Source organism: Zootoca vivipara, chromosome 13, assembly GCF_963506605.1.
Source record: "Zootoca vivipara chromosome 13, rZooViv1.1, whole genome shotgun sequence".
Lineage (NCBI taxonomy): Eukaryota > Metazoa > Chordata > Lepidosauria > Squamata > Lacertidae > Zootoca > Zootoca vivipara.
The window spans coordinates 16,421,650-16,449,565 of NC_083288.1; the positions used below are offsets into that span (position 1 = coordinate 16,421,650).

Below are 27,916 nucleotides of genomic sequence, written 5' to 3' on the forward strand. Positions count from 1 at the left end.
TCAGAAAAGACCAAGACATAAAGGGAAGAGGATAACATTAACAAACCGGGGGGGGGGGAATATTACACACAAAGAAAGGAAGATGGCAATGTTGTCCGGAAGAGCGGCACTGTCCACAACGCAGAAACAATCTTCCACCCCAGGTGGTGTTGGAGCAGGACCCTCCGCCATCAGATGAGGTCCCGGAGGATGTCGTCCTCCATGATGCTGGGGGCAGGAACCTGCTGCAAACCTGGCTGGGAGACTGGGCCCCGGGGACCAGCGTTCATCAGCATTTGACCTGGGGGGGGGGGAGATACAGCAGGGAAGGCCATTATAGACGAGGAGGGAGGAAGCAGATTATCTAGACCTACTTCAGCCTGGTTTTGCCACCGAGAAAAGCTTTGGTTGCCCTGACTTGAGAGGAACAAGGGGAGCGTAACTCTTGCCGATTCTTTCTGACCAACCGTGGGGGGTATCCTCCTGTATTGGCTCTGTGGTTTGGGGTGGGGTGGGGGCAGTGCTTCTGCTTGCGGGAGCAGACTCCGTCCCCCGGCAACTGTGTCGTGGAGTTCTGCAAATATCAGCTCCTTATCCTATAAGAAGTTGCTGAGTGCCAACATTGGGGAAGTTGGGGTGAGGTGTGTCATCAAGATGCTGGTGATCTCCCGGTCTCTCCCCTGCCCCTCTCTGGGCCAAAGCCTTTGAAAACAAAGACCCTCCCCCCCCCAGCTCTTAGATACAGCTGCTTCCGGAGTGGGAAAGGCACCTGGCTGTTTGGTTCTAGGCAGATTTCGCACACCCTACCTGGCAGTGCCGCCCGCGGCCCCATCTGGCCTGGCCACGCTTGCCCTGGAGCTTGGTGCATGAGGCCCTGTCCAGCGAGCTGGAGCTGCTGCTGCCCGGGAGGCTGATGCCCCAGAGCTGTTCCCATGGGCTGGTGCGGCAACATTCCCGGAGAACCTTGCTGGAGGTGGTGGAGGGGCTGCTGGGATTGAGGAACTCCTGCCTGGGGCTGCATAGGAGGGAAGGTAGAGGAGATCAGAGGGCAGGAGAGGATTCGTTCACAGGGGAAAGAGGAGACGAGTCTTCGAACAGGTACACCTTCTTAGCAACGCTACAGGGGCGACAGTGCAAAGCGATTGCTCCTTTCAGTCTCGCCCCCAGCACCCCACCTTCCGTCTGTAGAAGTCTCCCTCTCTGTCTCCAATATTCTCCTAGGTATCAGGGTCTGCCCTGAGTGGCTAAAACAGGGCTCTCTCTCCACATATGAGAGGCTGTGGGGCTATTTTCTCCCTCCACTAGAAGGTGATTCCATTCCCATCACCTACCTGGCCAGCACCTCAGGTGTGTTGCAGTGTGTACCTGCTCAGAATAGGCTTTAGATCCGGGGTCAGCAACCTTTTTCGGCCATGGGCTGGTCCACCGTCCCTCGGACGATGTGGTGGGCCGGACTATATTTTTTTTTGGGGGGGGGATGAACGAATTTCTATGCCCCACAAATAACCTAGAGGTGCATTTTAAATAAAAGCACACATTTTACTAATGTAAAAAACACCAGGCAGGCCACACAAATAACACAGAGGTGCATTTTAAATAAAAGGACACATTCTACTCATGTAAAAACACACTGATTCCCGGACCGTCCGTGGGCCGGATTTAGAAGGCAATTGGGCCGCATCTGGCCCACGGGCCTTAGGATGCCTACCCCTGCTTTTGACCCTGGTTCCTAAAAGAAGCAGGGGTGGGGTGGCCCTAGATGAATATACATCTAGGTTAAGAGTAAAAGCTTCGTGGCCGATTATACAAAATCTGGAGATTATACAAAAGCTCTCAGTTTCCTCTGCCAGTGAAGACAGGACAGAACCCAACAGGGAGATGGTGGTGGACTGACCTCTACTGGAGAGCAGTATAGCAGTTTACTTGGCCCTGCTTTGGATATTGCTAAGGAGGAGTCACCCTGTCCAGCAGGCTTCCTCCACTGAGAGAGAACGCTTGGTTAGCATACGGTGCTGGTAACAGGTTCGATGCCCGTATGGGGACAGGTGCCTATTCTTGCATTGCAGGGGGTTAGACTAGATCAGGCATGTCAAACCTGCGGCCCTCCAGATGTTTTGGACTACAATTCCCATCTTCCCCAACCACTGGTCCTGCTAGCTAGGGATCATGGGAGTTGTAGGCCAAAACATCTGGAGGGCCGCAGGTTTGACATGCCTGGACTAGATGATCCTCAGGGTCCCTTCCAACTCTATGATTCTATATCCAAGAGGATTATGGTATACCCTCCTATCGTCAGAGCTAAATGGGGGAATCTTGCCATTCCCATAACAGAAGGATCCAGCTCTTGCACGGTTCCAGATCAATCCAGATCCTTGGTGAAATTGCCTGGAAACAGCTCAAACGCTGTTGTGCAGAAGATTGAACCGACTCATTCTCTTGCACCAAAATCACAGGGCTTCAACTGAGCAGGGTTGGCTATTATTATTATCATCATCATTATTTACTAAATTTGTAGGCCACCCTTCATCCATAGATCTCAGTGCAGTTCACAACATAAAATGAACAATATATATATATAAAACCCAAAATACACAATAAAAATAAGAACACAAGCAAACCAATAATCCCCACTCCCACAACACATTTATTACTATTATTATTTATTAAATTTGTACACCGCCCTGCACCTGCAGGTCTCGGCAGGTCACAAGATAAAAACATATAAGTACATAATAAAAACAAAAACAAGAGCAACCCAATAATTGCCCACCCCCCAACACATTTTAAAAGAGCATTGGCTGTCAATCAGCCAAAGGCCTGGCTAAAGAGGAACATTTTCGCCTAGCGCTAATGACCCCAATTCGAAAGTTCTATGGTTCTAAGTAAATGAATGGACTTTTTTAGAAGCAGGATGCCACGGTGGAGAGGAGGGAGATCGCTCTTACCGGCTGCTGGCTCAGGAGGAGGCTGCGGAGCTGAGGATTGGCTCCAGGGTTTTGGGGTCGAAGCATGGCGCCTGCTTGAGTGGCCTGGGGCCCGGACTGTGGGGGGCCTTGTGCTTGTGGAGGCTGGTTGGTGGCTGGAGCTGCTGGCTGAGGCTGCTGCACTCGGAGCTGCAACTGGGGGGGGGAGAGAAGGAAACATGGTCAAGCTTGCCGTTCTGGCCTCCCAGGGGTGAAGAATCCCCTTTTGGCGCTTGAGGTGAATCAGGCCGTGCCCTGCCATTCCCACCCACTGAAGTGGTGCTGTTGGCTTCACCACCCCACCTCAGGGTTAGGTTGGGCCTGCATCCTCCACATAAAATCTAGCAGTGCCTGGCGAATGAGAGACACGTGAAAGGGCAACGCAGAGATTGACCCACAAGACTGGTTGACACCCAGAGCAGGTGTGCGAATTATTTGCAATGCTTCTGCAGCGGCCAGATTGCAAAAGGGTATTATAGGTCAAGGTAAAGGACCCCTGGATGGTTAAGTCCAGTCAAAGGCATCTATGGGGTTGCGGCGCTCATCTCGCTTTCAGGCCGAGGGAGCCGGCGTTTGTCCACAGACAGCTTTCCGGGTCATGTGGCCAGCAGGACTAAACCGCTTCTGGCACAACGGAACATTGTGACAGAAACCAGAGCTCACGGAAAGGCCGTTTACCTTCCCGTCGCAGCGGTACCTATTTATCTACTTGCACTGGCGTGCTTTCGAACTGCTCGTTTGGCAGGAGCTGGGACAGAGCAATGGGAGCTCACCCCGTCGCTGGGATCCGAACTGCCGACCTTCCAATCGGCAAGCCCAAGAGGCCCAGTGGTTTAGACTACAGAGGTTTGCATGAAGGGAAGACAGGCTGTTGCAAAAAAGTACTCATGGGTAAAGGAACGGTCTTATTATCTCACACTTAGCCTGTTTCTGCCAGCTTGAGACAGCAAGAGGAAAACAAATGTGGCAGAGATAAAATTTAGGCCTGTTGGTGTTGCTAGAGTCCTGAAGCACCACATCAGTTGGATATTCGGCAGCTGGGTTAAACTCCAGAGGTTTCCCCCTTACCCTATACATCTCCCCCTTGGGTTTTAGGACTCGGCCCCATGGGGTGAGGTTGAGCTGCATGAAAGGGCTGGGGCTCTGAGGGTGGCCTGAGCCACCCCTCTCAAGACATTTCTGCAAGCTGACTCACCAGGCCCTGTTGCCGTTGCTGCTCTTCCATAATCCCCACCTGAGGCATGCCAGGGCTCAACTGCTGCCCACCAATCTGCAATAAAAAGGGGTGGGCATTACGCAGAGAGGTGGCCAATGAGAAAGGAGCGCAGGCAATGCGATGCCAAGGTCAGGTTGCCAACGGATAGCCTCTCCTCATTGCTCCTCATTACGTTTGCTTCCCGCCCTCGCCGAGCAAACAACTAGAGCAAACTCTCTTTTTAATTTTTTTCTCCCTTTAAGATTTTTTATTAAGATTATCCCATAATACAATAAAAACACAACTGCAGAAAATACAAATCGAATAAGTAAAAACAGAAAAGTAAGGGGGAATAGAAATAAAGAAAGGAAAGAGAGGGGGAAAGAAAAAGAAGAAAAAATTAACAAAAAAAGGATTTTCCAGCTGCTGGTTACATTAAAAAAACCCAGAAAATATGATTACAGTACTTAAAACTTTCGATCCATACATCCACTTTCTGTTAAACAATATTTCTTTTAAGCCAAGGTGTCTCATAATCATTCATTTCTTTTTCCTACGAAAAGTCTAATATAGGTTCCCTAATTATATCATCATCGTTATTGATAAATGTTAACTTTTTTTCTCTTTTAACTTTAACTTCCCACCACCATTGCTCCATATTGAATAATACTACATTCTTCTACAGCAGGCATCCCCAAACTTCGGCCCTCCAGATGTTTTGGACTACAATTCCCATCATCCCTGACCACTGGTCCTCTTAGCTAGGGATCATGGGAGTTGTAGGCCAAAACATCTGGAGGGCCGCAGTTTGGGGATGCCTGTTCTACAGCCTCTCTCTCTCTCTCATATCCCCCTTCTTACCTGCTGCTGGACCCCCTGTGTCACTGGCAAAGCGCCAGGCTGCTTTGCCAGGAAAGGCTGTGCGCCGGCCGTGGAACCCAAGGGCTGGGACCCCCCCATTTGCTGCAAAGAGAGGAAGAGACAGGAGAAGGATGAGCACTTGAGGAGAGGGGTGGGACATGCAATGGGAACGAAGAGACCGGGGAGATTCCAAAGCCAGGAGAGAAGACCACCTAAGTTGGCCGGGCACCACCTAAGCAAAAATAAAGAAATAAAATAATAGCCTGTATCTTTCTGTCACTAAACGCTTATGGAGATCAAATGGGCATTTGAGCAAATGCCTGTGCAGAGAGGCATGAATCTCCACCTCTGCACAAGGAAGTACGCATTTCATTAGCAAACATAAAAGCCATGCAACAAATAGTTGGAGGGAGGCTAGAAACTCCAACTGATGTGCCCACAAGTCATTTCCATGGCCAACGTTGGAGGGACTTCTCCCCAGGCTTACAGGTCAGAGGCAGATGTGGAAACACTACTAGAAATGGCCTGTGATGTTGGGGCTTTTGGGGGGGCTGTGGCCCCCAACTTCAGCTGGAAGACAGTGCGTGATGAGGTTAGAGAGAGTTATACAGATTTCAACCTGTGGCAATCCAATGTGCCTTTGGGTGGGGGGAAAGAGAGAGACACGGAGAGAGAGGCTGTAATACACACTATACCAGGCATCCCCAAACTGCGGCCCTCCAGATGTTTTGGCCTACAACTCCCATGATCCCTAGCTAAGAGGACCAGTGGTCAGGGATGATGGGAGTTGTAGTCCAAAACATCTGGGGGGGGCGAAGTTTGGGGATGCCTGCACTATACCTTTAAAGTCCATTTGAACTTGTGGACTTTTTGTACGAAAGAGAAAATGAACTTGTAATATCTGGATTTGAAGATCGAAAAAATACTGGCTTATAGATGATAGAATGGTTGGATCCTAATGAGTGAATTCTACATTTGGCTGCTGGACAGAGAGCCGGAGGAAGTCCTTTTATCTTTCTTTCTTTATCTTTCTCTAAGCTTCTCTCTCTCTCTTTCTTCTCTCGCTTAGGGCTGGGTGCTATATCATCCAAAACCAGTTTGAAATCCAAACCATGATATCGGTTTCATAGTTTTTGACCTGGCAATATACAGTCATACCTCAGTTTAAGTACGCCTCGGTTTGAGTACTTTCAGTTTAAGTACTCCGCGGAACCGTCTGGAACGGATTAATCCACTTTCCATTACTTTCAATGGGAAAGCTTGCTTCAGGTTAAGTACGCTTCAGGTTAAGTACAGACTTCCGAAACCAATTGCATACTTAAATCGAGGTACCACTGTATTGTGAATTATTATGTGTGCATGTGCTTTGCAAAAATCACAATGTGGGGAAAACAGTGAAGCCAGCCAATGCCTCTGCATAGCTCCATCCTTATTTCAGACACAGTGATATATCAATATATCACAATGGTTAGCTGGTGATATACTGCCATGTTGAAAACCAGAAATCGCCCAGCCCTACTGTCTCTGTACAGTTATACCTCGTGTTGCATCCACTTCATGTTGCATCTTTCCGTGTTACGTCCCGCGGCAACCCAGAAATACTGGAATGGGTTACTTCCAGGTTTTGCTGCTCATGGATGCGCAGAAGCGCCAAATCGCGCCGCATGCCTGCGCAGACACAGTGCTTCGAGTTGCGGGCATTTCACATTACGGGCGGGCCTCCGGAACGGATCCCGTCCATAACACGAGGTACCACTGTATCTCTTTAGGTTATTCTTTTCCTTTTCTCCTTTCTGCCCTTGTTCTTTCTTTATATTAAGCAGCTGTTTTGTTTCTGTGTGTTATAAAGAAGATACTTTTGCAATATGTATTCATTTCTGTATATCTTTGAACAAGTATCAATAAATAACTATTAAAAAGCACATTTGAAGCATGTTTTTCCGCTCAAAGAATTCTGGGCCTTGCGGTTTCCTCCTCACCTCGCTACAGTTTCCAGAAATCGCTTCTGAACCAATCGCCGCACCCAGAATTCTCCGAGGAGAAAAATGCGCTCTGAACGTATCGTGCGCATGCAGCCAAAGAGAACAGAGCAGTGCCTTGAGGGGAACAAAAACTGAAATAATGGGCTAATGCTGCCAATTTCTTCAAAAGTCCAATACTGTACAATACAAGCAGCACGCAAGGGCACAAGATTCAATCAAGTTTCAATCAAGTATTATTAGTACAAAAAGAAAACAATTAAGAGAACCATATACAAACGCTGACACAGAAGCCAAAACCAAACGTCAGGCAGATAGCATATACAAATAAATACCGAAAGGCAAACCAGTCTTTATGGTCTTTGAGGCTATGTAGCGGTCAGCAAAGTGGCAGCAGGTCGAACGAAGTGTCAATAATAGACAGGCTGCCGGCGTTTTTCGCCTGTTTCGCTCATATGACGGGCTTCTTCAGTAGTTTCTCCTTCTGCTTTCAGTTATGTTTAATGCATTCAAATTCGCATGAAACCACTTATCTTGGCTTAGGCCACAATGCTCAAGTTCTTATTTCAAAAGGTTCTCTCATGCGGCTTTGATACATTTACATATTCACTGGTGATATAAATACCTTTCGGTATTTATTTGTATATGCTATCTGCCTGACGTTTGGTCTTGGCTTCTGTGTCAGCGTTTGTATATGGTTCTCTTATTGTTTTCTTTTTGCACTAATAATACTCGATTGAAACCTGATTGGATCTTGTGCCCTTGTGCGCTGCTTGTATTGTATTGTATTGTGCCTTGAGGGGAAGCATCAGGCCGTACCTTTTGCTGCTGGACTTGCTTGTGGTTCGTGATGACCTGCCGAATGCCGTTGACAAAACCACTCTGGTCGTAGGGGATGAGGCCCATGAAGATCTTCTTCTTGGAGGAGTAGAGCAACATCAGCACCCGCACCTCGCAGGGCGTCGTGTGAGGGAAGTGGACGCAGCCCGCCTGCTCATGTGACGACGAGAAGAATGCATCTGCTAAAGCAGGGGTGGCTAACCTGCGGCCCTCTGGGCGCAGCTGAGGCGCCAATTCCCAGCAGCCCCCGGGGCCAGCAGGGCCAATCGTCGGGGCGGTGGGAGATGGAGCTCAGCAACGCCTGCTGGGAAGCCGCAGGTTAGCCACCCCTGTGCTACAGAATCTGGCCCACAGAGAAAATTATCTCCCCCCCCCCAAATCTCCTCCTCTCCACCCCCATCGTTCAGCCTGGACACTGAAATCCAGCTCCGAGGGTCTTCTGGCAGCTCCCTCACTGCGAGAAGTGAAGTTACAGGGAACCAGGGAGAGAGCCTTCTTGATAGCGGCACCCACCCTGCGGAACGGCATCTCGTCAGATGTCAAGGAAATAAGTAACCATGCAACCTTTAGAAGACCATCTGAAGGCAGCCGTGTATAGGGAAGTTTTTAACGTTTAATGTTTTGTAAGGGATGTTCAAAACTGAACAGCCACTCCGGCAAGTAAGAAGTGTGGTGGGGGCAACTGTGCATCAACCCTGCATTTACCTTGTGTTCTGTGTATCCTCAAAGTTTGGTCACAGAACCACAGAATGGGAAGGGAATCCCAAGGGTCATCTAGCCCAACCCCCTGCCATGCAGAAATCCTGCCCGCAGCCATCCCTGGGTGGGCTCCTACCAGCAACCTTCTGGTTAACAGCCAGATGCACTGGTTTGCAGAGAGAGATGGGAGGCTTGTATAATAATGTTGACTGGCCTGAATTGACCGGCCTACCCTGAGATGCCACCCAAATCACTTGAGTTACGCCCCACCCCCTGTAGTGCCTTACAAATCCGTTGCCCATGATGCGGTAGAGGCCCTTGAGTGATTCCAAGTCCTTGTTGGTGAAGTGGAATTGCACCATGCGCGAGTTGCGGAAGAGGTGGCCCAGAGTTGTCTGCAGGCGAAGAGGAAAAGGGCAGTTAGGAGCCTGAGCTTGTGCATGCAACCAAACGTTTTTGGGCTCGGCGAGCCCCTCCACTATCTGTCCCCGCTTTGACAACCATGGGCGTACCCAGGATCAAAACTGGAGGGGAGGGGCACGCCAGCCACGCCCCCCACCCCAGCCACCCGATTGGCTGGCTGGCGATGACATGGCCAGGATCCCCCCAGGAGGCATGGTCAATGCCCACGCCCCCCCAGAGGGGAGGGGGCCGTTTCCATTGTGGGGCAGCACTTTCTGTGCTGTGCTCGCTGTGACTTGAAGGAGTGTGGGCTGAAGTTAGCCCAGGTCTAGGTTTCCCTCGACGGAGGCAACTTTGCTGCAGCTGCTGCCGTTTCGCTTCAGACGAGCAGGCTGAGGCGGAGCACAGCTGGCAGCGTCCCTGCCTGTAGTGCTGTGCTCTCCCTTTTTTTGCTTCTGGGGGGGCAGCTGCCCCCCTGCCCCGTGCTGGGTACGCCCATGTTGACAACCCACCTGTGTCCCATCGTCTGACATCACTACATTGCAGGATAACTGGCAGGTGGGCTGTAAGTCTCTTGCATGGTGCTTCCCAAGCACCTGGCAGCCAGCTCGTTGTTGGGTGCCTGGGAACTGCAGTGCAAAAGACCTAGGACTCGCCAAGCAAGAGGGGTGGCCTGGCTGTTTTCTGCAGGGATTGGCTGCACAAGGGAGTTCCAAAGTCAGCCGTGCAGCCGATCGAGCCTCGCACCTGATGAGGCATAGGTGCAACATTTGTTGCTCCTGTTTGATCTCTCAGTAGCTTAAAGATACCGCTGACCTAGATGGAACTGGCTGAACTGATCGGGAGAATCCGTGACCAGAGAGAAGAGTCAGTGGAGGAAGACTGGAAGAAATTTAAAGAATATCTAGGGCTTCTGGTTCGCCGCGCGAGCGAGAAGGCGCAGAAGCCTCGAGTTCCGAGGCTTCTGGCTACTGTGGAGGGGGGGAAATCCGCGGGGGCGCGCGGATCCCCGTTAAACCCCGGGTTGAGCTTCCCGGGGGCTTTTTGCCCGGCGCTGCTCCTCAACGCGACTCCTTCGCTGCCCAGGGAGCTCGGCAGAGTCCCTGAGAGTCAGCGGGGTGGCAGTCGCGGGAGCCATTTTGGGCATAGTCACCACCTCCAGCAGCGAAGCCCTGAGCCTTCAGCCAGTTAGCGGCGGATGCCTTCCGAAAAACATTGGATTGGGACAAGAACTCCACGTGAGTGAAAATTTTGATTGGCATTAATGATTAATTGGACACGGTGGGAGACTCCAAAATTCGGAAGTCGGTCTCCTGCATTGCTTTGCAACAACGCAGTAATTTGATCTCCAACAGGAGGAGTGAGAGGAAGTAACTAATTTGCCAGAAATTTGACCTCCAGGAGATTGGATCCCGGTCCCTGGAGTGATCAGCAAATGGATTTATAATTATTGTTGAAATCATGATTGGACGACGTTATGTATTTGGATTAAGGATTTAACCAGAACTGGACTTAAAATGGCTTTCATTGTGGAAATTGACTCCTGCCATATCCGGTCTTCCTATCTTCTGCTTTCCCACGGGGTCTGAGAAGCAAGGACAATGGCAGCCACAACATCAACACAAGACTTTTACTATCAACAGATTTACTCGGTACTTTTGAACATTAAAGACACGTTGGACAAGAACAATTTGCAATTGAAACAAACTAGTAAAAGATTGGATGACTTAAGCGGTGATACAAAAAGTGACAAGGAAAGAGAAGAGCCTAGTTCCGAGGATCCAGAGGAAGAATTTCAAACATTCGACAATAAAGTCAATTTTGAAGCATTTCAAGACTGCAAAGAAGAGGAGAAAGAGGGAGGGCTAAATGCTCCGCAAGTGAGAGATGTGGGGCAAATTCAGGACTTGAAAAAAGAACTCCTCAAGGGAGACCCAGGGGGTTCTCCTGACCACCCAGTGAGAGAGGGGGGGCAGGGAAATCGCTGGGAAAAAAGGATGGAAGAAGGGTGTTGGGAAGTAACAAGAGGGGGGAAACAACAGGTTGGTTTTAAAAAACACGACTGGAAGTTTGCGGAAAGGGTAGGTGTGGGATAAAAAGATAAAAGCATGTGTTTATAGGCTGGATTACACGGAAAGTCCGACACTGGTATGAATTATGGAATTTGCTGAGACACCTGGGTAACTGGGGTCCAGGGGAAGGGGGGAGAATAAGGTAATAAAAGGGAATTTCATTTCTGGTAAAAACTTAAGTTTGGGGAATTATTAATTAGATTTGTATGTATATTAAAATTGAGATATTAGAAAACCTTAAAGGTGATAAGTAGAAAGGAAATTCAATTAGATTTTAAAAGAATTGTTATTTTGTGAAAACTGCTCTGTAAGGAATGGAAAGAAGGAACCAATGAGGGGGGAACCGGGGGAGTCCAAATGAATTGATGAAGATATAAGATTATTGGATATTATTATATTTTTTTTCTTTTTCTTTTTGCTGTTGATGTTTTTTGTTTGTTTGTTGCGCTTTTTTCTTTTTCTTTTTTGTGCTTATTTTTTTTTGCTTTTTGTATTTCATGTGTAAAATGAATAAAGATGATTTAAAAAAAAAAGAAATTTAAAGAATATCTAAAGAAATATTGCAATGTTTGAGTGTTTGAGATAGATTTGGAAGTATTATAGGTTGTAGTTTTAGAAATTATGGTTTAAGATAAAAATAATATGAGTTGATGATATAAAGGATGAATTTATAGAAATAAGGTTAAGTAAAATAGATAGCATTGGAATAGAGTTAAAGTATAGAAGTTACTAAAGATGAATTAAAATGAAACACAGATGGGAGTGATCAGAGGAAGTCATGTTAAAATGGTTAGAAAATAATAAGAATTGGAAAGTATAGATTTTTTCTGTTTGTATCGATGTGTGTATTGTATTGTATTGTATTGTATTGTCTTTATTGTTTTTTATGTGTTGTTATAAAATGAATTAAAAAATTTTGGGGGGGGAAAAGATACCACTGACCAAATTGAACAAACAAAAAACAAAAATGATAAGTCTGCAAAAACACAGATGGTCAACATATGAAAGATTTATGGAAAACAGATAATGGAAAACTGATAAAGGTGCCAACAAAAACGAATGGCATATTACATTGTTAGAATATGTGGAATTAGCAAGAATGCCCACTAGAATAAGAAATCAAAATGATAAAAAGATACAAGGAGGATTGGATCTTTTTTTTATTGTGTATATATGAAAAAGTATTGTAAGCAGACAATTAACCTAGCAGGGTGGTCATATTCTCAGAAGTCTGAGAAATAACCAGAGTTAACATGAGGAGCTGTGATAGACGGGGCGAACCAAGGAAACGCGAGAAAAAGAGGAGATCTCAAGGAATGTTTTCTGGATTTCTGTTCTTCCGTCATTTCTAAATCTTCATTTTATTCACTATTTCAGAGATTCTTTTATTTTTGTTTACACTTTGCCTGTATTGAAATGTATTAGAAATGCTAAAAGAGAGAGAGAAGATACCGCTGGCCATGGTATCCTCCGGGTCTGTCTCCGTGAGCTGGGGGTTGGCAGCAGTGTTGCAGTGATTCTGCTCCTACCTACAGGGTTCCAAGAACAGCACTGGGGGATAATAGGTTTCTCCCCTGGGAAGGTGTGCTGAAGAGTGCCATGGGGCGCTACCTTCTCCCCAATGCTGCTCAGGAGTGGCCATTAGGAGATTGGGGGCATGATGTCATCAGTGTGCTCATGGCACCAAGCTCTCTCTCTCTCTGTGTATGTGTGATTTGAATCAGGAGAGGAGGCCGTAACAGTTTTAAACCGGTGCTTGGATGCATTGGTGGGCCTTTCTCTTGCACAAATGAATGACAGGGAGGGATGCGCAGCTGTGTGTTGAAACCAGCATACCTGAAGAAGCGTCTCCACCCCCATCGTTCAGCCCGGACACTGAGGTCCAGCTCCGAGGGCCTTCTGGTAGTTCCCTCACTGCGAGAAGCGAGGTTACAGGGAACCAGGCAGAGGGCCTTCTTGGTAGTGGCGCCTGCCCTCTGGAACACCCTCCCATCAGATGTCAAAGAAATAATCAACTATCTGACCTTTAGAAGGCATCTGAAGGCAGCCCTGTTTAGGGAAGTTTTTAAAGTGTGGTGTTTTATCAAGTTTTTAATATTCTGTTGGGAGCTGCCCAGAGTGGCTGGGGAAACCCAGCCAGATGGGCGTGGCATGAGCAAATTATTATTATGTACAATGGCAAGGTTTAGTAGTTGCACTGGCTATTTTTTTCCCTGTGACCTCGCCCACCTCTGGCATGCGGCCCCTGAAAGGCTGCACAGAAAGCAATGTGGCCCTTGAGCTGGAAAAAGTCCCCCGCCCCTGAGTTATAGCCTAATACTATGACAACCTCCGCCTACAACCACCTCAATCTCGTCCCTTACCAGGAGCTGCTGGGGGATCAGCTGCATGATGAGCTTTTGGGGCCACTGTTCCGCCTTCCTGGAACGGAGCAAAAAAGAGGCAAGTCAGCAGTGTGCCCCCCCCACAGCGACGCCACATTGTATTAACCTGGTGTACTAATTGCCCCTTAAAATAAGGCTATGCCGGGCCGCAAAATATCTAACACGTTTAGTAAGCAATTAGAAATGATAAAAATCCAACGAGGAAACACACCGATGGGAGATATCACAAAGCCACCAAATTCAGCTTAAAACTCCTGGGGAGTTTGGAAGGGGGACGACTCCTCCTTGGGATTCCTTAAGGAGGCCACTCGGCAGCTGCAACCACCGAGAAGGCCCCGCTCCAAGCACCCTGATGAGATCTACCGTATTTTTCCGTGTATAAGACTAGGTTTTTTCCCTCTAAAAAATAATGTCCAAAATTTGGGGACGTCTTATACATGGGGGCCATCTCCCCCCATTTTCTTAAATCTGAGTCCCCCAAAACAGGGGGCATCGTATACATGGGGGCGTCTTATAGACAGAAAAATATGGGTAATTTCTCCAAAAAAGGAAAGGAGCCTTATCCAGCGGCTCTCAAGACTGATAGCGTTAGTGGCGAACTTGTGGAACGTCCAGATTTTTGAAAAAAGACTCTGTCTCCCATCAGCCCCAACCAGCATGGCCAAATAGTCAGGGATGGTGGGATCAGGACTTATATTGCCACCCCTGATTTAGAAGCTCCCCACCTCGGGTTACAACAAATGTACCCTTCCCCCATTAATTTTCACAAACCAGGGAGGCTGCTATTCTTTTGGAATTTAAAGACAGGTGCACCCGTTCTTGCCCCCAGATCCTTCCCAAGCACCCTTAAGAAACAAAACAAGAGCATGGCTGAGGTGGCATCAGATGCTTCTTGCCAACTTGCATTGCTGGCATGCTTTTCCAAAAACCTACCGTAACTCTGAACCGTGCCCCCATGCCCATTCCTCCAGCATCTTAAGTCTGTCTTTACTCCAGCTTGGCTGTCTCACCACAAACAATGCCTCTCAAACTTAGCATTCGGAAAAGCCCCGCTAGATCGGGCCAAATGCTCATCTGGTCTCCTCACAGCGGCCAACAGAAGGGCAGAGCATTTGACCGCAGATCGAGAGGCCCCTGGTTCAAATCCGGGTGCCTTTGAGAGGCAGTGCAGTACAGTGGTTAGAATGCTGGACTAGGGCCTGGGAGATCCTTAGAGAGGAAGGTGGGATATAAATGCAACCCATCAATCAATCATATAATTAAACAATACAGTCATACCTTGGTTTAAGTACGCGTCGGTTTGAGTACTTTCAGTTTAAGTACTCCACGGACCCATCTGGAACGGATTAATCCACTTTCCATTACTTTCAATGGGAAAGTTCGCTTCAGGTTAAGTATGCTTCAGGTTAAGTACAGACTTCTGGAACCAATTGTGTCCTTAAACCGAGGTACCACTATATGCCTATGGGAAACCTTGCAAGCAGCCCGATCACAGCTGCGTTCTCCCTACTTCCGGCGCCCAGAAACTCGGTGCCTCTTGACAGTGGAGGCAGAATATCGCTGTTGTGCCCCGTAGCCATTGACAACCACACTCTTCCCCCTCCTTTGGTGACACGCAGACAGGCACTCACAGGTTCTCTCCTTGATTGACGTACACCTGGCAGGGCAGCGAACGAGTCAGCTTGGTGTTGGAATCCACTGAAGCTGGCTTGGGCTTCTGGGGGAAGAGGGATGGGGCACACTGTCAAAACATGCCAGGCAACACCGGTTCTGTGTTCTTGGCTCACCCTTCCCCCCGTGCCACGAGTCAGCTCTCACCTCCTGCCACTCCAACACGCCGCTCCACGCTATCACCTTGTTCGTGACCGACTGCTGCGTGGCCCCGATTTGTGCCTGCGCTGGCTGAGCCACGTTCATGCTGTTGGGAGGGACGCCACTTGGCTGTGGGGTGGGGGAAGAAGAGAAGAAGAAGAAGAAGAGTTTGGATTTGATATCCCGCTTTATCACTACCCGAAGGAGTCTCAAAGCGGATAACATTCTCCTTTCCCTTCCTCCCCCACAACAAACACTCTGTGAGGTGAGTGGGGCTGGGAGACTTCAGAGACGTGTGACTAGTCCAAGGTCACCCAGCAGCTGCATGTGGAGGAGCGGAGATGCGAACCCGGTTCCCCAGATTACGAGTCTACTGCTCTTAACCACTATACCACACTGGCTCTCGCCAGTGGGAGAGCGAGAGAAGGGAGAGAGAGACATAATGTTTGGGAGCCCAGGCTGTGTTTTATCAGGGTCTGGAGCCCAACGCTCTAGAGACCAGGCCCTGAGGCCGCTGATTTCCGTAGGGCTGTCGCTCACGTCTGTAAACTTTTGTTCTCTTTTTATAATGATTTCCTCACCCCCCGCCAATTTGTTACTCAATGATTATACAGTTGTACTTTGGCTCCCGAACGCCTTGCGAGTCGAACGCTTTGGCTCCCGAACGCTGCAAACCTGGAAGTGAGCGTTGCGGTTTACGAATGTTCTTTGGAAACTGAACCTCCGACAGGGCTTGCTGCAGCTAATTGGAAGCCGTGCCTTGGTTTCTGAATGTTTTGGAAGTGGAACGGACTTCCGTAACGGATTCCGTTCGACTTCCGAGGTACCACTGTCCTCCAGTTCAACAAAACAAGTGACTTCCAGCTCACCCAACATCAATGTCTATAACCCAAATTACATACAATTGTGTCTTAAGGTTCCACCTTATTTCATTTCATCCTTCTTTATCGTGTTTCTTAATATGGGTTTCTGCTGTTTTCTAACACTTCAATCCCCGCTATGGTCTTCGAATGTGGTCTTTTTACATAGGCTAGAAAGGATTTCCAGTCTTCTTTAAAAAATTCTAAATTTGTATCTCTTATCAACGCCATCAATTTTGCCATCTCTGTGTATTCCAAGATTTTCATCAAACATTCTTCCTTTGAGGGTGTTCTCTGGTCCTGCCATTTGTGAGCAGGTGTAGTCTCAGACATAAATACTGTCGAGGCTTCCTTTGGGACTTCGCTGTCTAGTATCCCCAGCTGCAAGGATCCTGGCCTCTTGGGAAAGTCACTTTAAGATTGTCCTTAATTTCATTATACAGTGGTGCCTCGCTAGACGAATTTAATTCGTTCCACGGGTCTTTTCTTATAACGAAAAATTCGTCTAGCGAATCCCATAGGAATGCATTGAATTTTTTTGAATTTTTTTTTGCCCATAGGAACGCATTAATTGAATTTCAATGCATTCCTATGGGAAACCGCGATTCGCTAGACGAATTTTCCGTAAAACGAATTCGTCTAGCGAGGCAACCTCCGCTCGAAAAATCCTTTCGTTAAGCGGAAATTTCGTTAAGCAGGGCATTCGTTAAGCGAGGCACCACTGTATATGCCTTCCTGCAAGTCCACCACATATGACCGAACGACCCCTCACAGTGCTTAAATTTGAGGTAGCTTCTTTAGGGTTAAATACCATCTATATATCAGCTTGTAAGTAAACATCTGTTCTCAATGAAGTTTTATTATTAATTTATTATTATTATTATTATTATTATTATTATTATTATTAGAAATTATATACTGACCCATACCTGGAGGTCTCAGGGAAGTTCACAGAATAAAATCAAAATGTAAAACCACAAAATACATAATCAAAATAAAAACGACAACCCTATAACCCCCTTTGGACCGTCTCCCTCTTTTGTCTCAGCTTCAATATTTCATACCTGGTTTCTGCGATTTTGTTCTATTCTTGATTTTGCATTTTAATTAAGAATCAACAAAGAAAAGAAAATGGATCTCTTGGCATTATGTCCTGTGCACAGGCAAGTGTGGGTAGGCGGAATAAAGCAACGGCAAAATGAACCAGTTGCTTGCAACCAGTTTGAGAGCCAAGAGAAGAATTTGGCACACTCCCTTCCCAAAGCATTCCCTGCAAATTGAGTGTTCTGATAATGTTTTGCCTGTCACCCTTTGCACGAAGCATGCATCTCACAACCACTTCTCGAAGGACAAGGCGGCCTCCCCCCCCCCCAAGATACACACACCTCTCCCCTCCACACGCATCTCAGGCAAAGACCCCCGGGGGCCTACCGTACATACCATGGCCGAGGCCCCAGATGGTGGCGGAGCCTGTACCGGTTGTGGGACCAGGAGGCCGGACCCTGTGGTTACCGTGGAGACCAGACTGGCCTGCGAAGAAGCAGGAAGCTTGGGAGGCAGGGCTGGCACAGAACCTGCGGGGAGGGTCTGTGCAGGGGCTTGGCTGAAGGCGGGCTGCATGGGGTTCAAGGAGGCAACTATGGAAGAGGAAATACAGTCTCGGGAAATACAGTCTCGGGACCAGCCGTCATGAACCCCAACATCAGGACATTTCCTCTCCCTACCCCAATGGCCCTTGCAAGCCGACACCTCTGGCCCACCACGAAAAATTCCGCTGCCTCACCCTTCTTTAGCCTGCACCCTCCTCCCCTCCGCAAGAAACCCCAATCCTGGGGGGCAGATGAGGGACTCACAGCGGTTGCTCAAGCTGGCTTTCTGGTTCTTGGCAGCCTCCACGGCAGACTGAGCTGCGGCTTGGGCCGCAGTGAGCGTAGCCGATGGCGTCACCTAAAAAGAAGAGGTGGGCAAGGTTATGAACTTTCAGGAGGCGGCATCCCGCCACCGCCCCCTACCGGGGCAAAGGATGTACCTGGTATGGCTGAGAAACTGCCGGCAGGGCCTGAGGTGGCGTGGGAGGGAGCTGGGGTGGAACTGTGGGGAGCTGAGGCTGGGGCACGGCTTGCTTGGCCTGCAGCGCATTGGCGGCTGCTCCTCCGCCTACTGCAAATGGAAAAGATAGGGGAGATATTAGTCATCAGCAGGAAGTGAGCAACAGACACTTCTCTCCACCCCACCCCCATACACCAGGAAGTGCGCACTGACTCAACCCTCCTGCTGGCCCGGGAACCCTTCTGCTGCCGGTAACAGAAGAGGGACTAACATTCCCCTGCGCCAGTTTCTTTTTTTGAATTCCTTTCTAAAATAAATTAAAAAAATAATTACTGTATACTTTTCAAATTTATACATTTCATTAGTTTTACAATCAATTTAACATTTCAAAATCTGACTTCCTCACCCCTCTTTCTGCGGTTTCTTAAATTTATTTTTTAATATCTTCTGCATATCCAAATTCCCTTAGCTTGCTCATTTAATTATCTACTACTGTAGATATATACTCTTATGAAACTGCAGGTTACTACAATAATCCTGCTAATGTTTTTATCTGTTTACAATTTATCTGTAAATATTCGATAAACCATTTCCATTTCTTAAGTTTTGCCATCTCTGCATAAGTTTTTGTATCCATTCTTCCTTTACTGGGACCTCTGCTTCTTCCACTTTTGGGCAAGTAACATTCTTGCTGCTGCAGTAGCATACATAAATAAATTTCTATACAATTTAGGTAGTTCTGTCCCTATAATTCCCCGCCCCATTTTCTACTGTTAGAATTACTGTATATTCCTGTGTATAAGACTACTTTTTAACCCAGGAAAATCTTCTCAAAAGTCGGGGGTCGTCTTATACGCCGGGTCGTATTTCATACACGGCGAGTATATCCCAAACACTATATTTTAACTGGAAAAGTTGGGGGTCGTCTTATACGCCCAGTCGTCTTATACGCTAGAATATACGGTATCTTGATCTTCGTTTAGGTTTAACCCAACTACTCTAGTCCAAGTACAGTGGTACCTCGACTTACGAAGACAATCCATTCCGCGGCTGTCTTCGTAAGTTGAGGTTTTCGGATGTCGAAGTGCCGCTACGGCGCATGCGCGAAGCACGATTTTGTGCTTCCGCGCATGCGCCAACCGCACACGCCACTCTGCGCAGGCGTAGAACGCACGCGCCCAGCGCGCGCGCACAAAAGGACTTCTGGGGGTTGTCGACTTCGGAAGTCGAGGTATGACTGTACTGCTTGACACCCCGAGTGCTGGGGATGTTTGAGTCCTTAGTTCCTTCTGATAGGGACGGAGCTGACACACACGTCCCAGGCCCGTGTGCGGATCAGAACAGTTATCCAAATGTTGCAATGCAGTTCTCTGCTCAAGAAACGTACCAAAATGCATACTAGAATGGCTGTTGTAGGGTAAAGTATGTTCAAAAGCTGCGTTTAAATACGCGTTTTGGTGCCGATTAGACGGTTTGTGGCCGATCACTGCAGAAATGAGTAAGAGCAGAGTTCTGAATTGACAGATGTGAAACTAGCACAGGCTGGAAGGAGACTGATCTGTCCTCCTTGAGCACAGATAATAATAGTGGAAAGGCAAAAAATATCAGTAAAACAGAGGGTTTACCAAAGAGGGTTTCCCAAACTTGGGTCTTCCAGTTGTTTTTGGACTAAAACTCCCATCATCCTTAGCTAGCAGGTGGTCAGGGATGGTGGAAATTGTAGACCAAAAAACAGTTCTCTGTTGTAGAGCACAGTCCTAGAGCCTGATGCACGGCTATCACCCTGCAGTAAACAGACTTCCAAGACCCTTTCTCGACTCAAAGGGTGTGTGTGACGCTTCTTGGCGCCTGCCCACCGCTCATTCCCAGGCCAGTTCTTACCTGGAAGAGCCATGCCGCGTATGAGGATCATATGCCGGGGGTCCTGGCTGTAGTCCTTGAGCTGGCCTTCCATCATGCCCCCCGTCACGGCCTTTTCAAAGAGAATGCGCAGCGCAGGGAGCTTCCGGGGAGAGATAATGGAAAAGTGGATCCCACGCTGTGGAATAGAGGCAGAGCAGGTGAGCAGAGGAAGCATCCATTCCCACATTCCCATGTTGAAAGGAGACTCCTAAAAGCTCTCCAAATCCCCCCCCCGAACTGTCTAACTCCAACTGGCACGTGCGAAGCAATCCTGGTACAGTGATGGGGGGGAAAGTATTTGATCCCCTGCTAAATTTGCCCTGGTTGATAGGGGATCAAATACTTATTCCACTCATTATAATGCACATCAATCTCAAGACTTTTTGTCTTCTGGGTTTATGGGGTTTTTCCCTGTTGTTATTCTGTCTCCCGCAGCTACAATAAACCTACCATTAAAATTATGGGACTGGTCATTTCTTCGTCAGAAGGCAAACGCGCAAATTTAGCAGGGGATTAAATACTCCCCCCCCCCTCACTGTAGGTGACCGGAGGAGGGCACATGGTGCAGCCCAGCTTTCATTTCAATTTCATGGCACGTTTGATTTGTATGCCGCCTTTCTACATTGCTACACGCAGGGCGGCTGCCTCATTACAAATCTGATCCAACACACACACAAAAAAAAGCCACAATAAAAATGTAATTTTAAAATAAACAACTTAGATCAAATAAAGCAATATTCAATCATCCATTAGCGTTCAACAGCAAACGGTAAAATTGACTATCGGCAAGTAACAACCAAATAGTTTACACTTAACAGTTATGACAAAGGCTAAACTATATATATATATGAAAAACCAAGTCACAATGCATAAAACACCACAAAAGCTTACGAAGATACAATTAACACAAAACGTACAAAACCACGTAAAAGGATCAAATTGAGAAACAAGGACGCATGACTTATAAAATTATTTTTTTAAAAATATCCCCGAACTAAGCCTATCTTGGTCTGGTTGTGAGGATGAAGAACGATAGACACCACCTTGATCTCCTTAGAAGAAAAGGCGATATGCAAATGTAAGAATGAATGAATGAATCTGGAGAAACAAGGAGTCTAGTTTCAACCAAGCTTTTTCTACTCACATCACCAATCTTCTGCACCAAATTCTCTGTTGTGTAGCCAGAGTATGTGGTACTCTCCACAGCCGGAAGCAGGTAGGGCGGGGAGTTGCAGATTAGGATGCAGACTTTATGTGTTGGACCTCTGTTGGGGGGAGAACATGGGGAGGGGGGGGGAGAGAAACAGGTGAGCTGTGGGGACCAAAAGGTCCAAGCATGCAGTGCTTTGATACAGTTAGGTTTTCAAAAGCAATGTAGCATTCTGATGGCACTACAAAGATGCTCAAAGAACCCACGTGGGAATAAAGTGAGAAGGGATCGTGAGGAGGTGTACATCAGCCCGTTTGCAATGTCCTTCTGACCTCAGCCTCGAGTTTCCCACCCAGAGATTCCCCAATCCTAGCTTTCAGGAAAGCAATTGTCTTCCCTTCAGCTTTCAGGGATGTGATTGCCTTCAACTCTGCTTCGATCTTTGTAACTAAAGCAAGTGCAGTCATAGCTTGGAAGTCAAACAGAATCGGTTCCGGAAGTCTATTTGACTTCCAAAACATTTGGAAACCAAAGCACATCTTCTGATTGGCTGCAGGAAGCTCCTGCAACCAAACGAAAGTCGCGGGGGCTCCGTCGGACGTTCGGCTTCCAAAAGAACGTTCAAAAACCGGAACACTCACTTTCGGGCTTCGATCTTTCAGGAGCTAATTTGTTCAGGAGTCAAGGCGTTTGATATGGAAGGGCAAGAAAAAGCTTTCATAGTTGGCACAGAAGCTCAAGCGCCACCCCCACCCATGAGACCTTTCATTTCTAGGTATCTTATGACTTTCCAAAGGAAATCGCAAATGGTTCTGAAAAACACCATGACAAGAAGCACAACTCAGTAGAGTCATACCGTGGTAGTCGAACGCCTTAGTTGTCGAACAAATCGGCTCCCAAACGTTGCAAACTCGGAAGTGAGCGTTCCGGTTTGCGAACGGTTTTTGGAAGCCAAACGTCTGACGCGGCTTCCGATTGGCTGGAGGAAGCTCCTGCAGCCAATCGGAAGCTGCACCTTGGTTTTCAAACCATTTGGGGAGTTGAACAGACTCCTGGAATGGATTAAATTTGAGAACCAAGGTACGACTGTAGTGATCAAGGTTTGCTCTTGGCTTACTGCTTGGGGTCTGCTTGGAGTTCAGACGTCATGACAAGCTGGACTAACATTTGTATCCCAGCAGCAGGAGGAAGGGAGTAGCAGAGCAAGAACAGTAAAGTGTACCAGCACACTGCTCATTCACATTAAACCGTAGTTTGTTTTCAATATGACATGCAACCTGGACTGATGTTTTTGCCCTTTTCCTGCAAAACAACTCCAGATCTAGGGAAACCACAAAGCAAACCGAAAAGGTTCCACAATTTCAAACATCTAATGTTCTGTAAATTTTAAACACAGGTGCACACTCATTGTATCCTTTCTGCCCTCCCTTCACACAAAAAAACCACTTACATTTGCTCTCTCATCTTTTTGAAGTCATCAAAGAGCTGCAGAGCAGTGCTGAGCCCTTCTGAGATGAGACTGCAGCTCTCGCCGCCACCACCCACAAATCTGAAATTAGGGAAACCAAAATGATAAAGAGGACCAGAGCAGGGAACCAAAGGTCTCCTTCTCAAACCCCAGACCCCAGGCATACACGAAACTGCTAAATACCATCAAGCTTTTGGTCCAGTTAGTCCATGATAATAATAATAATAATAATAATAATAATAATAATAATAATAATAATAATATATTTATACCCCGCCCATCTGGCCGGGATCCCCCAGCCACTCTGGGCGGCTTCCAACAAAATACTAAAATACAGAAATCTATCAAACAATAAAAGTCCAGCATTGGCCATTCCAGCCTTCCTCAACCTGAGCCTGATCGCTACCAAATGTTTTGAAGTACAACTCCCATTATCCCCAACCTTTTGTCTCGCTTGCTAGGGCTGAGAGGAGTTGCACCTCAAACCATCTGGTGGGCACCAGCTTGAAGAAGGCGGGTCCACTCCAGTTGGCAGTGGATCTCCCAAGGTTTTATGCAGAGATTCCTTCCCAGGTCTACTACCCAAATCCTTTAAATATGATTAAGTTTAAATAGCTAATAAACATTTGTGAAGCCATGGAGTCTTCATGATTCATATACTTCATATGTTTCCCAGGAATCTTGGAAGACCTTGGCTACCAGTCCTAGAAAACCCAGAGGCTTTTCCCTTCCATTCCATCATCCAGAATTGGATGACCCACCCCTCTCCCAACCAGGCCATTCTATTCAACTTGCTGTCCCAAAGATACAGTCATATAGATGAACCTAGGCCTCAGCATGCTACACAAGCAGAGGAGAAAGATAATTGTGAGGCAGGCCATGGACCCAAACTAAGGGCAACTGAACCTTATTCCTCCATAACATTTGCTGTGCCGTTTTCCTGAGGTGTATTTCCTGATTGCAAAAAGCCCCAAGGCGGCATCAGATTCCTCTTCAGTTCTAAGCCCTTACACACCGAAAAGCGACCCTAGTGTAACACAATGCAGCCAATAAAAGAACATAATGTGCTCTCCCAGACTCACTGAATGCTATCGAGCCACGTGACAAACTCGAAAGCGCTGCTAGTTGGTGCATGGCACTGCACATACGACTCAGGGGCGCAGTCCACCGTATTGAACACCACCAGGCTGTATTGGGTGCCACCATACTGCAGGATATGAGGGTGGGAGGTAGTAGCTGGTTAGACAGAGCAGCTCTGAGCTTACCTTCCAAGTCCCGGACTGCAGAATCCGGGACCAGCAGCCGTGTGACACCGGAAGTTGTGATGACGTAACTTCCGGTGTCGCTTTGCCCTTCTATGGGCACCAAAAATGTCCGCCGCCGGCTTCGAAAGTCGCTTGTACGCATGTCAGGAAGTGCGTCAATGCAACTTCCGGTGTCGCTCCGCCCATCTATGGGCACCAAAAATGGCCGCCGCCGACACCGGAAGTCGCGTCTATGCACTTCCGGACATGCGTAGATGCGACTATCGAAGCCGGTGGCGGCCATTTTTGGTGCCCATAGAAGGGCAAATTGGAAAGAAAAAAAAGGCCGCCGGCAGGAGAAAATAACGGAGAAAAACAGGAGACGAAGTGATATGGGGGACCACCGGGAAAAGGTAAGTAAAAACGGGGGTTTCCTGGGGAAAACGGCGTACTTGGCAGCTATGGCTCTGAGCCAAATGAATTTTCAGTACCCTGACTATCATAAGCAGGGACATTGGTCTTCTGCTTGGCTGTGACCGTGTCGCACATCAGGAGCTTGGGCTTCCATTAAAGCGGGAGTAACCAACATGTGCCCTCTAGATGATATTTAGGGTACAGCGTCCATCATCCCCCGCCAGTTTGGCCAATGGTCCGAGGTGATGGGATCTGTAGTCTATAAAATCCAGAGGGCACCATGTTGACTATAACCCAGTGCCTTGATCAATCTTCATGAAAAGGGAAGCTGTCCGTTCTCATTATTGAAAAGGCCATTTTAAACAATGACAACATTACCAAAATTGTAGGATTAGAGATTCAGGCAGCCAGGGAAAGAGACTTCATTACAGTGGTGCCTCACTAGACAAATTTAATTCGTTCCACGGGTCTTTTCTTATAGCGAAAAATTCGTCTAGCGAATCCCATAGGAATGCATCGAATTTTTTTGAATTTTTTTTGCCCATAGGAACGCATTAATTGAATTTCAATGCATTCCTATGGGAAACCGCGATTCGCTAGACGAATTTTTCGTAAAACGCATTCGTCTCGCGAGGCAAGCTCCGCTCGAAAAATCCTTTCGTTAAGCGGAAATTTCGTTAAGCAGGGCATTTGTTAAGCGAGGCACCACTGTACTTGTCACAGCTCCTGTCACCTCCCCATGACCAAAAACCTCCAGAGATAGGATGATGACTGAATGTGGATCAACACACAGGCTGCAGGAATCTACTTTGGACATGCAAGAATTCTGGCATTTGAAAATTAACTGTTACAAAATTGTGGAAGTGTGTCCCTGTGCCAGGTGTATGCACAAACTTCATGTGGTTGTTCGTATAGATTAGAAGAAATTGTTATTAGTTACGTCTCACATTTTTAATTTCAACCCCCGAATATCCATATTTTTGAATACAGGAAAAACTAAACTAATACCAGCCGACCGGCAGATCTCAGGAAGCTCACTGGCTGCATTTGGATGATTCTCCACAGGTTTGGAAATCATTGCTGTGTTCATGTGCTATCTATTTTCCCTTTGACATGCACAGCTTAATGACTTAATCAATTACTTCCTCCTCCCCTCCCCGCAATATCCCTTTTCCTTTGACATTGTGTCATTGTGAGCTTTAGGGTTGGAACTATTATTTAATATTTTCAGTTGAAAAGTAGGGTAAAAATGCTTTAAGTAAGCAAGCAAGCAACTAGGTGAGTAAAATAGGTATACTCAAAGAGAGGTGATCTTCAGAGCCCACAAAATCCCCTGAATTCATTAACAAATTCAAAAGTGCATCCACACACTTACGTCTCCTCCAAAGTCTGTTTCAGCAGGGGGACCACCGTTAAAGTACCTGGAAATAAAAGAGAAGATTTGACAAAAATTCAGAATGGTTTTTTTCTCCAGAATGGAGAAACTGGAATGCACTTTAGGAAGATGATGTGAAATCACAGAATTATTTTTTCCCATTATCACTATTCCCAATTTAGTGACTTGCCATGCTCTCCTTGCCTGGTTGCTAGGGGTAAACATAAATAAAAAAATTTCTGATAGGTTTAATTCTGCAAATGGGTTTTTCTTTTAATTTAGATTCCCCTCCATGCCCCAAAATTATGTCATTTGAGATCAGGAAAGTTAATAAATCTTTCTACTTACAGTTGTTTCTTCAGCTGAGGAAAAACCCTGTTTGGACTATATTTTATTCCTGCAATCCCTGTTCCAATGCCTCTTACTGAGCATCAAATCTCATCGATTTCAGTGAAGCTCATTTCCAAACAGGATGCAAAGTTAATGATTGCAGTCCTTCCCATGAAAGGAGTATTCCCCCAACATTTCCTTCCCTAGGAGGGTCTCCCAAGAGCCTCTCCTTTCTTGCAACAAAGCTACCACTGCACAGTTGCATCCTGGGGCCATGCAAAACACTCACTCAATGGCAGGAAGAAGGTAATGCTTGCGCAAGGACTCGAAGTAGGGCCCGAGATTGGCAGTGCCCTCGATGACGAAAACCACATCAGCAACCATCCCCATGGGCTGAGCAGGCATGTCCAGGGTTGGCACCACCATCTCCTCCAGCTACCCGTGGTCAGGTAATGTGGCAAAAACATTAATGGCAGAGGCAAGGTTGAAATCAATGGCTATTTAACATTTATTCCATAGCAAAGGCACACATGCTGTATAAAACGTGGAACCTTGTGGTCTCTTTAAGGGGGGTCACTGTCTTTTGATTAAATAAGCAGGGCATAAGAGGAGGAGGGGAATGAGAAATGAGTAAAAGAGAGAGAAGCAAGTCAAATGGAAGTGGATCTGAAGGGAAGGTAGGGTCAGGCAGGTAGGTAGTAGAGGCAAAAGATCTGCTCAATCACAGCAAAATTCATCTAGTCCAAGGGTGGGGAAACTCCAGCACATGTGTCAGATGCAACCTAAGGGCCTTTCCTTAACCCCAACCTCAGCCCTCCATCGCCCCCCCCCCTTTCCTGGGCTGTAATCCAAATAAGGTGGTGGGGAGAGAAGACAATTACAGAGAGGGAAAGTGACAGCTCAGCAGTAACAAAGGAGCTCCCCATGTGGTGAGAAAGGGATTCTAATCCAACATTCCACTTCCCACACTGGCCCATGAGCCTAGAAGCCTCCGACACCAGAAGAATATATTTTAGGACCCACCCTATTATTCTAGCTTGCTTTTTAAACTGATTTCAGCATAGCCTTTTTATATTGCTGTAACCTCGCGGTGCTAGGCAGATGAGAAACTTAATAACCACCCCACCCGAAACCGGTTTTCAGAAACAGCCTTCGTTTAGGGGGTGGGGCAACAGCCGCCACTTAGCTGTCATGCTTAGCACCAGTTGACAGTACCCCTCCCTTGTCACACTTTTAAAAAACCACATTAAGCCATCCATTTCTGTTTAAATAAAACTGCACTAGTGTAACCTTTGTGAACAAAGGCTCTGGGGTGGGAGGGAGGACACACACCCCACTTTCTCCCCAATGTGCAACATTTATATTTTTATTTTGAATATTTTTATTTGATTTTACAAATATAAAGCTATACCAAATACATATCCATATTTAGAGATTTCTCTGAATCTCCAGACTTCCCACCATCCCCTCCATGGGTCCTTTTGTCAACCTTTTCAATTGCATATGATTCCATAATCCATGTGGGTTTTTTTAAACTCTCCATTTTGTCCATGATAATTGCTACTTTACAAGTGTTATGAAAATCCTGCTAATGTTTTCACCTGCTTACAGTGGTCTCCTAAATAAATTATAAAGGGACATTTTGGCTTTGCCTGGAGAAGAGGCGAGTTTGGGGGCGAGGGAGGGACGATGGGGGGGAGGTGCGCCTACTAAGAAAAGCAGGGAGGGGAATTGTAGCTCTGTGTTCTCCTCGGACACCCCCCACCAAAAAAAACAACCCACCTGTCCTAAGCAACGGCCCCCACCCCCACCTCGATCCCCCTCCAATTCCCATACCCAACGCAGACATCCGGCTTCTCTTCCTCGCTCTCCCTCTGAACCGCACCGGAAGCTGTTTCCTTCTGGTCCGCTCCTCGGCGCGCGCCGAGGACGCAACAC

At 47.2% G+C, this 27,916-nt stretch overlaps 1 protein-coding gene across 6 annotated transcripts; it reads right to left on the bottom strand.

Annotated features, from left to right (window-relative positions):
• Positions 1-24: 24 nt before the first annotated feature.
• On the bottom strand, positions 25-27,899 carry MED25 (mediator complex subunit 25). 6 transcript variants are annotated; one of them, XM_035135800.2, is made up of 20 exons: positions 27,815-27,899; positions 26,268-26,413; positions 25,649-25,694; positions 23,698-23,822; positions 22,598-22,696; positions 21,142-21,262; positions 19,977-20,133; positions 18,076-18,206; positions 17,900-17,993; positions 17,487-17,683; positions 15,193-15,315; positions 15,006-15,091; positions 13,354-13,411; positions 8,804-8,911; positions 7,797-7,967; positions 4,999-5,100; positions 4,138-4,212; positions 2,925-3,098; positions 787-994; positions 25-280 (listed from the first exon to the last, which is right to left on the bottom strand). In XM_035135800.2, the coding sequence occupies exons 2-20, from the start codon at positions 26,402-26,404 to the stop codon at positions 171-173; spliced, it is 2,322 nt and encodes a 773-aa protein (XP_034991691.2). In that variant the 5' UTR covers positions 26,405-26,413; positions 27,815-27,899; the 3' UTR covers positions 25-170. The 6 variants fall into 6 exon arrangements, with proteins under 6 accessions (XP_034991691.2, XP_034991690.2, XP_034991686.2 ...); XM_035135799.2 differs by having other exon boundaries at positions 7,797-7,970; XM_035135795.2 differs by having other exon boundaries at positions 15,006-15,088; positions 27,815-27,875.
• Positions 27,900-27,916: the final 17 nt, after the last annotated feature.

What these genes read in the sequence shown, in the direction of transcription:
- MED25 (XM_035135799.2), bottom strand. Translation starts at nt 26,404, where the DNA reads ATGGTGGTGCCAACCCTGGACATGCCTGCTCAGCCCATGGGGATGGTT. An exon ending in AAACAGACTTTGGAGGAGAC is followed by an intron (nt 23,823 to 25,648) that starts GTAAGTGTGTGG and finishes CATATCCTGCAG; the next exon opens with TATGGTGGCACCCAATACAG. An exon ending in GTCAATCAAGGAGAGAACCT is followed by an intron (nt 13,412 to 15,005) that starts GTGAGTGCCTGT and finishes GCTCCGTTCCAG; the next exon opens with GAAGGCGGAACAGTGGCCCC.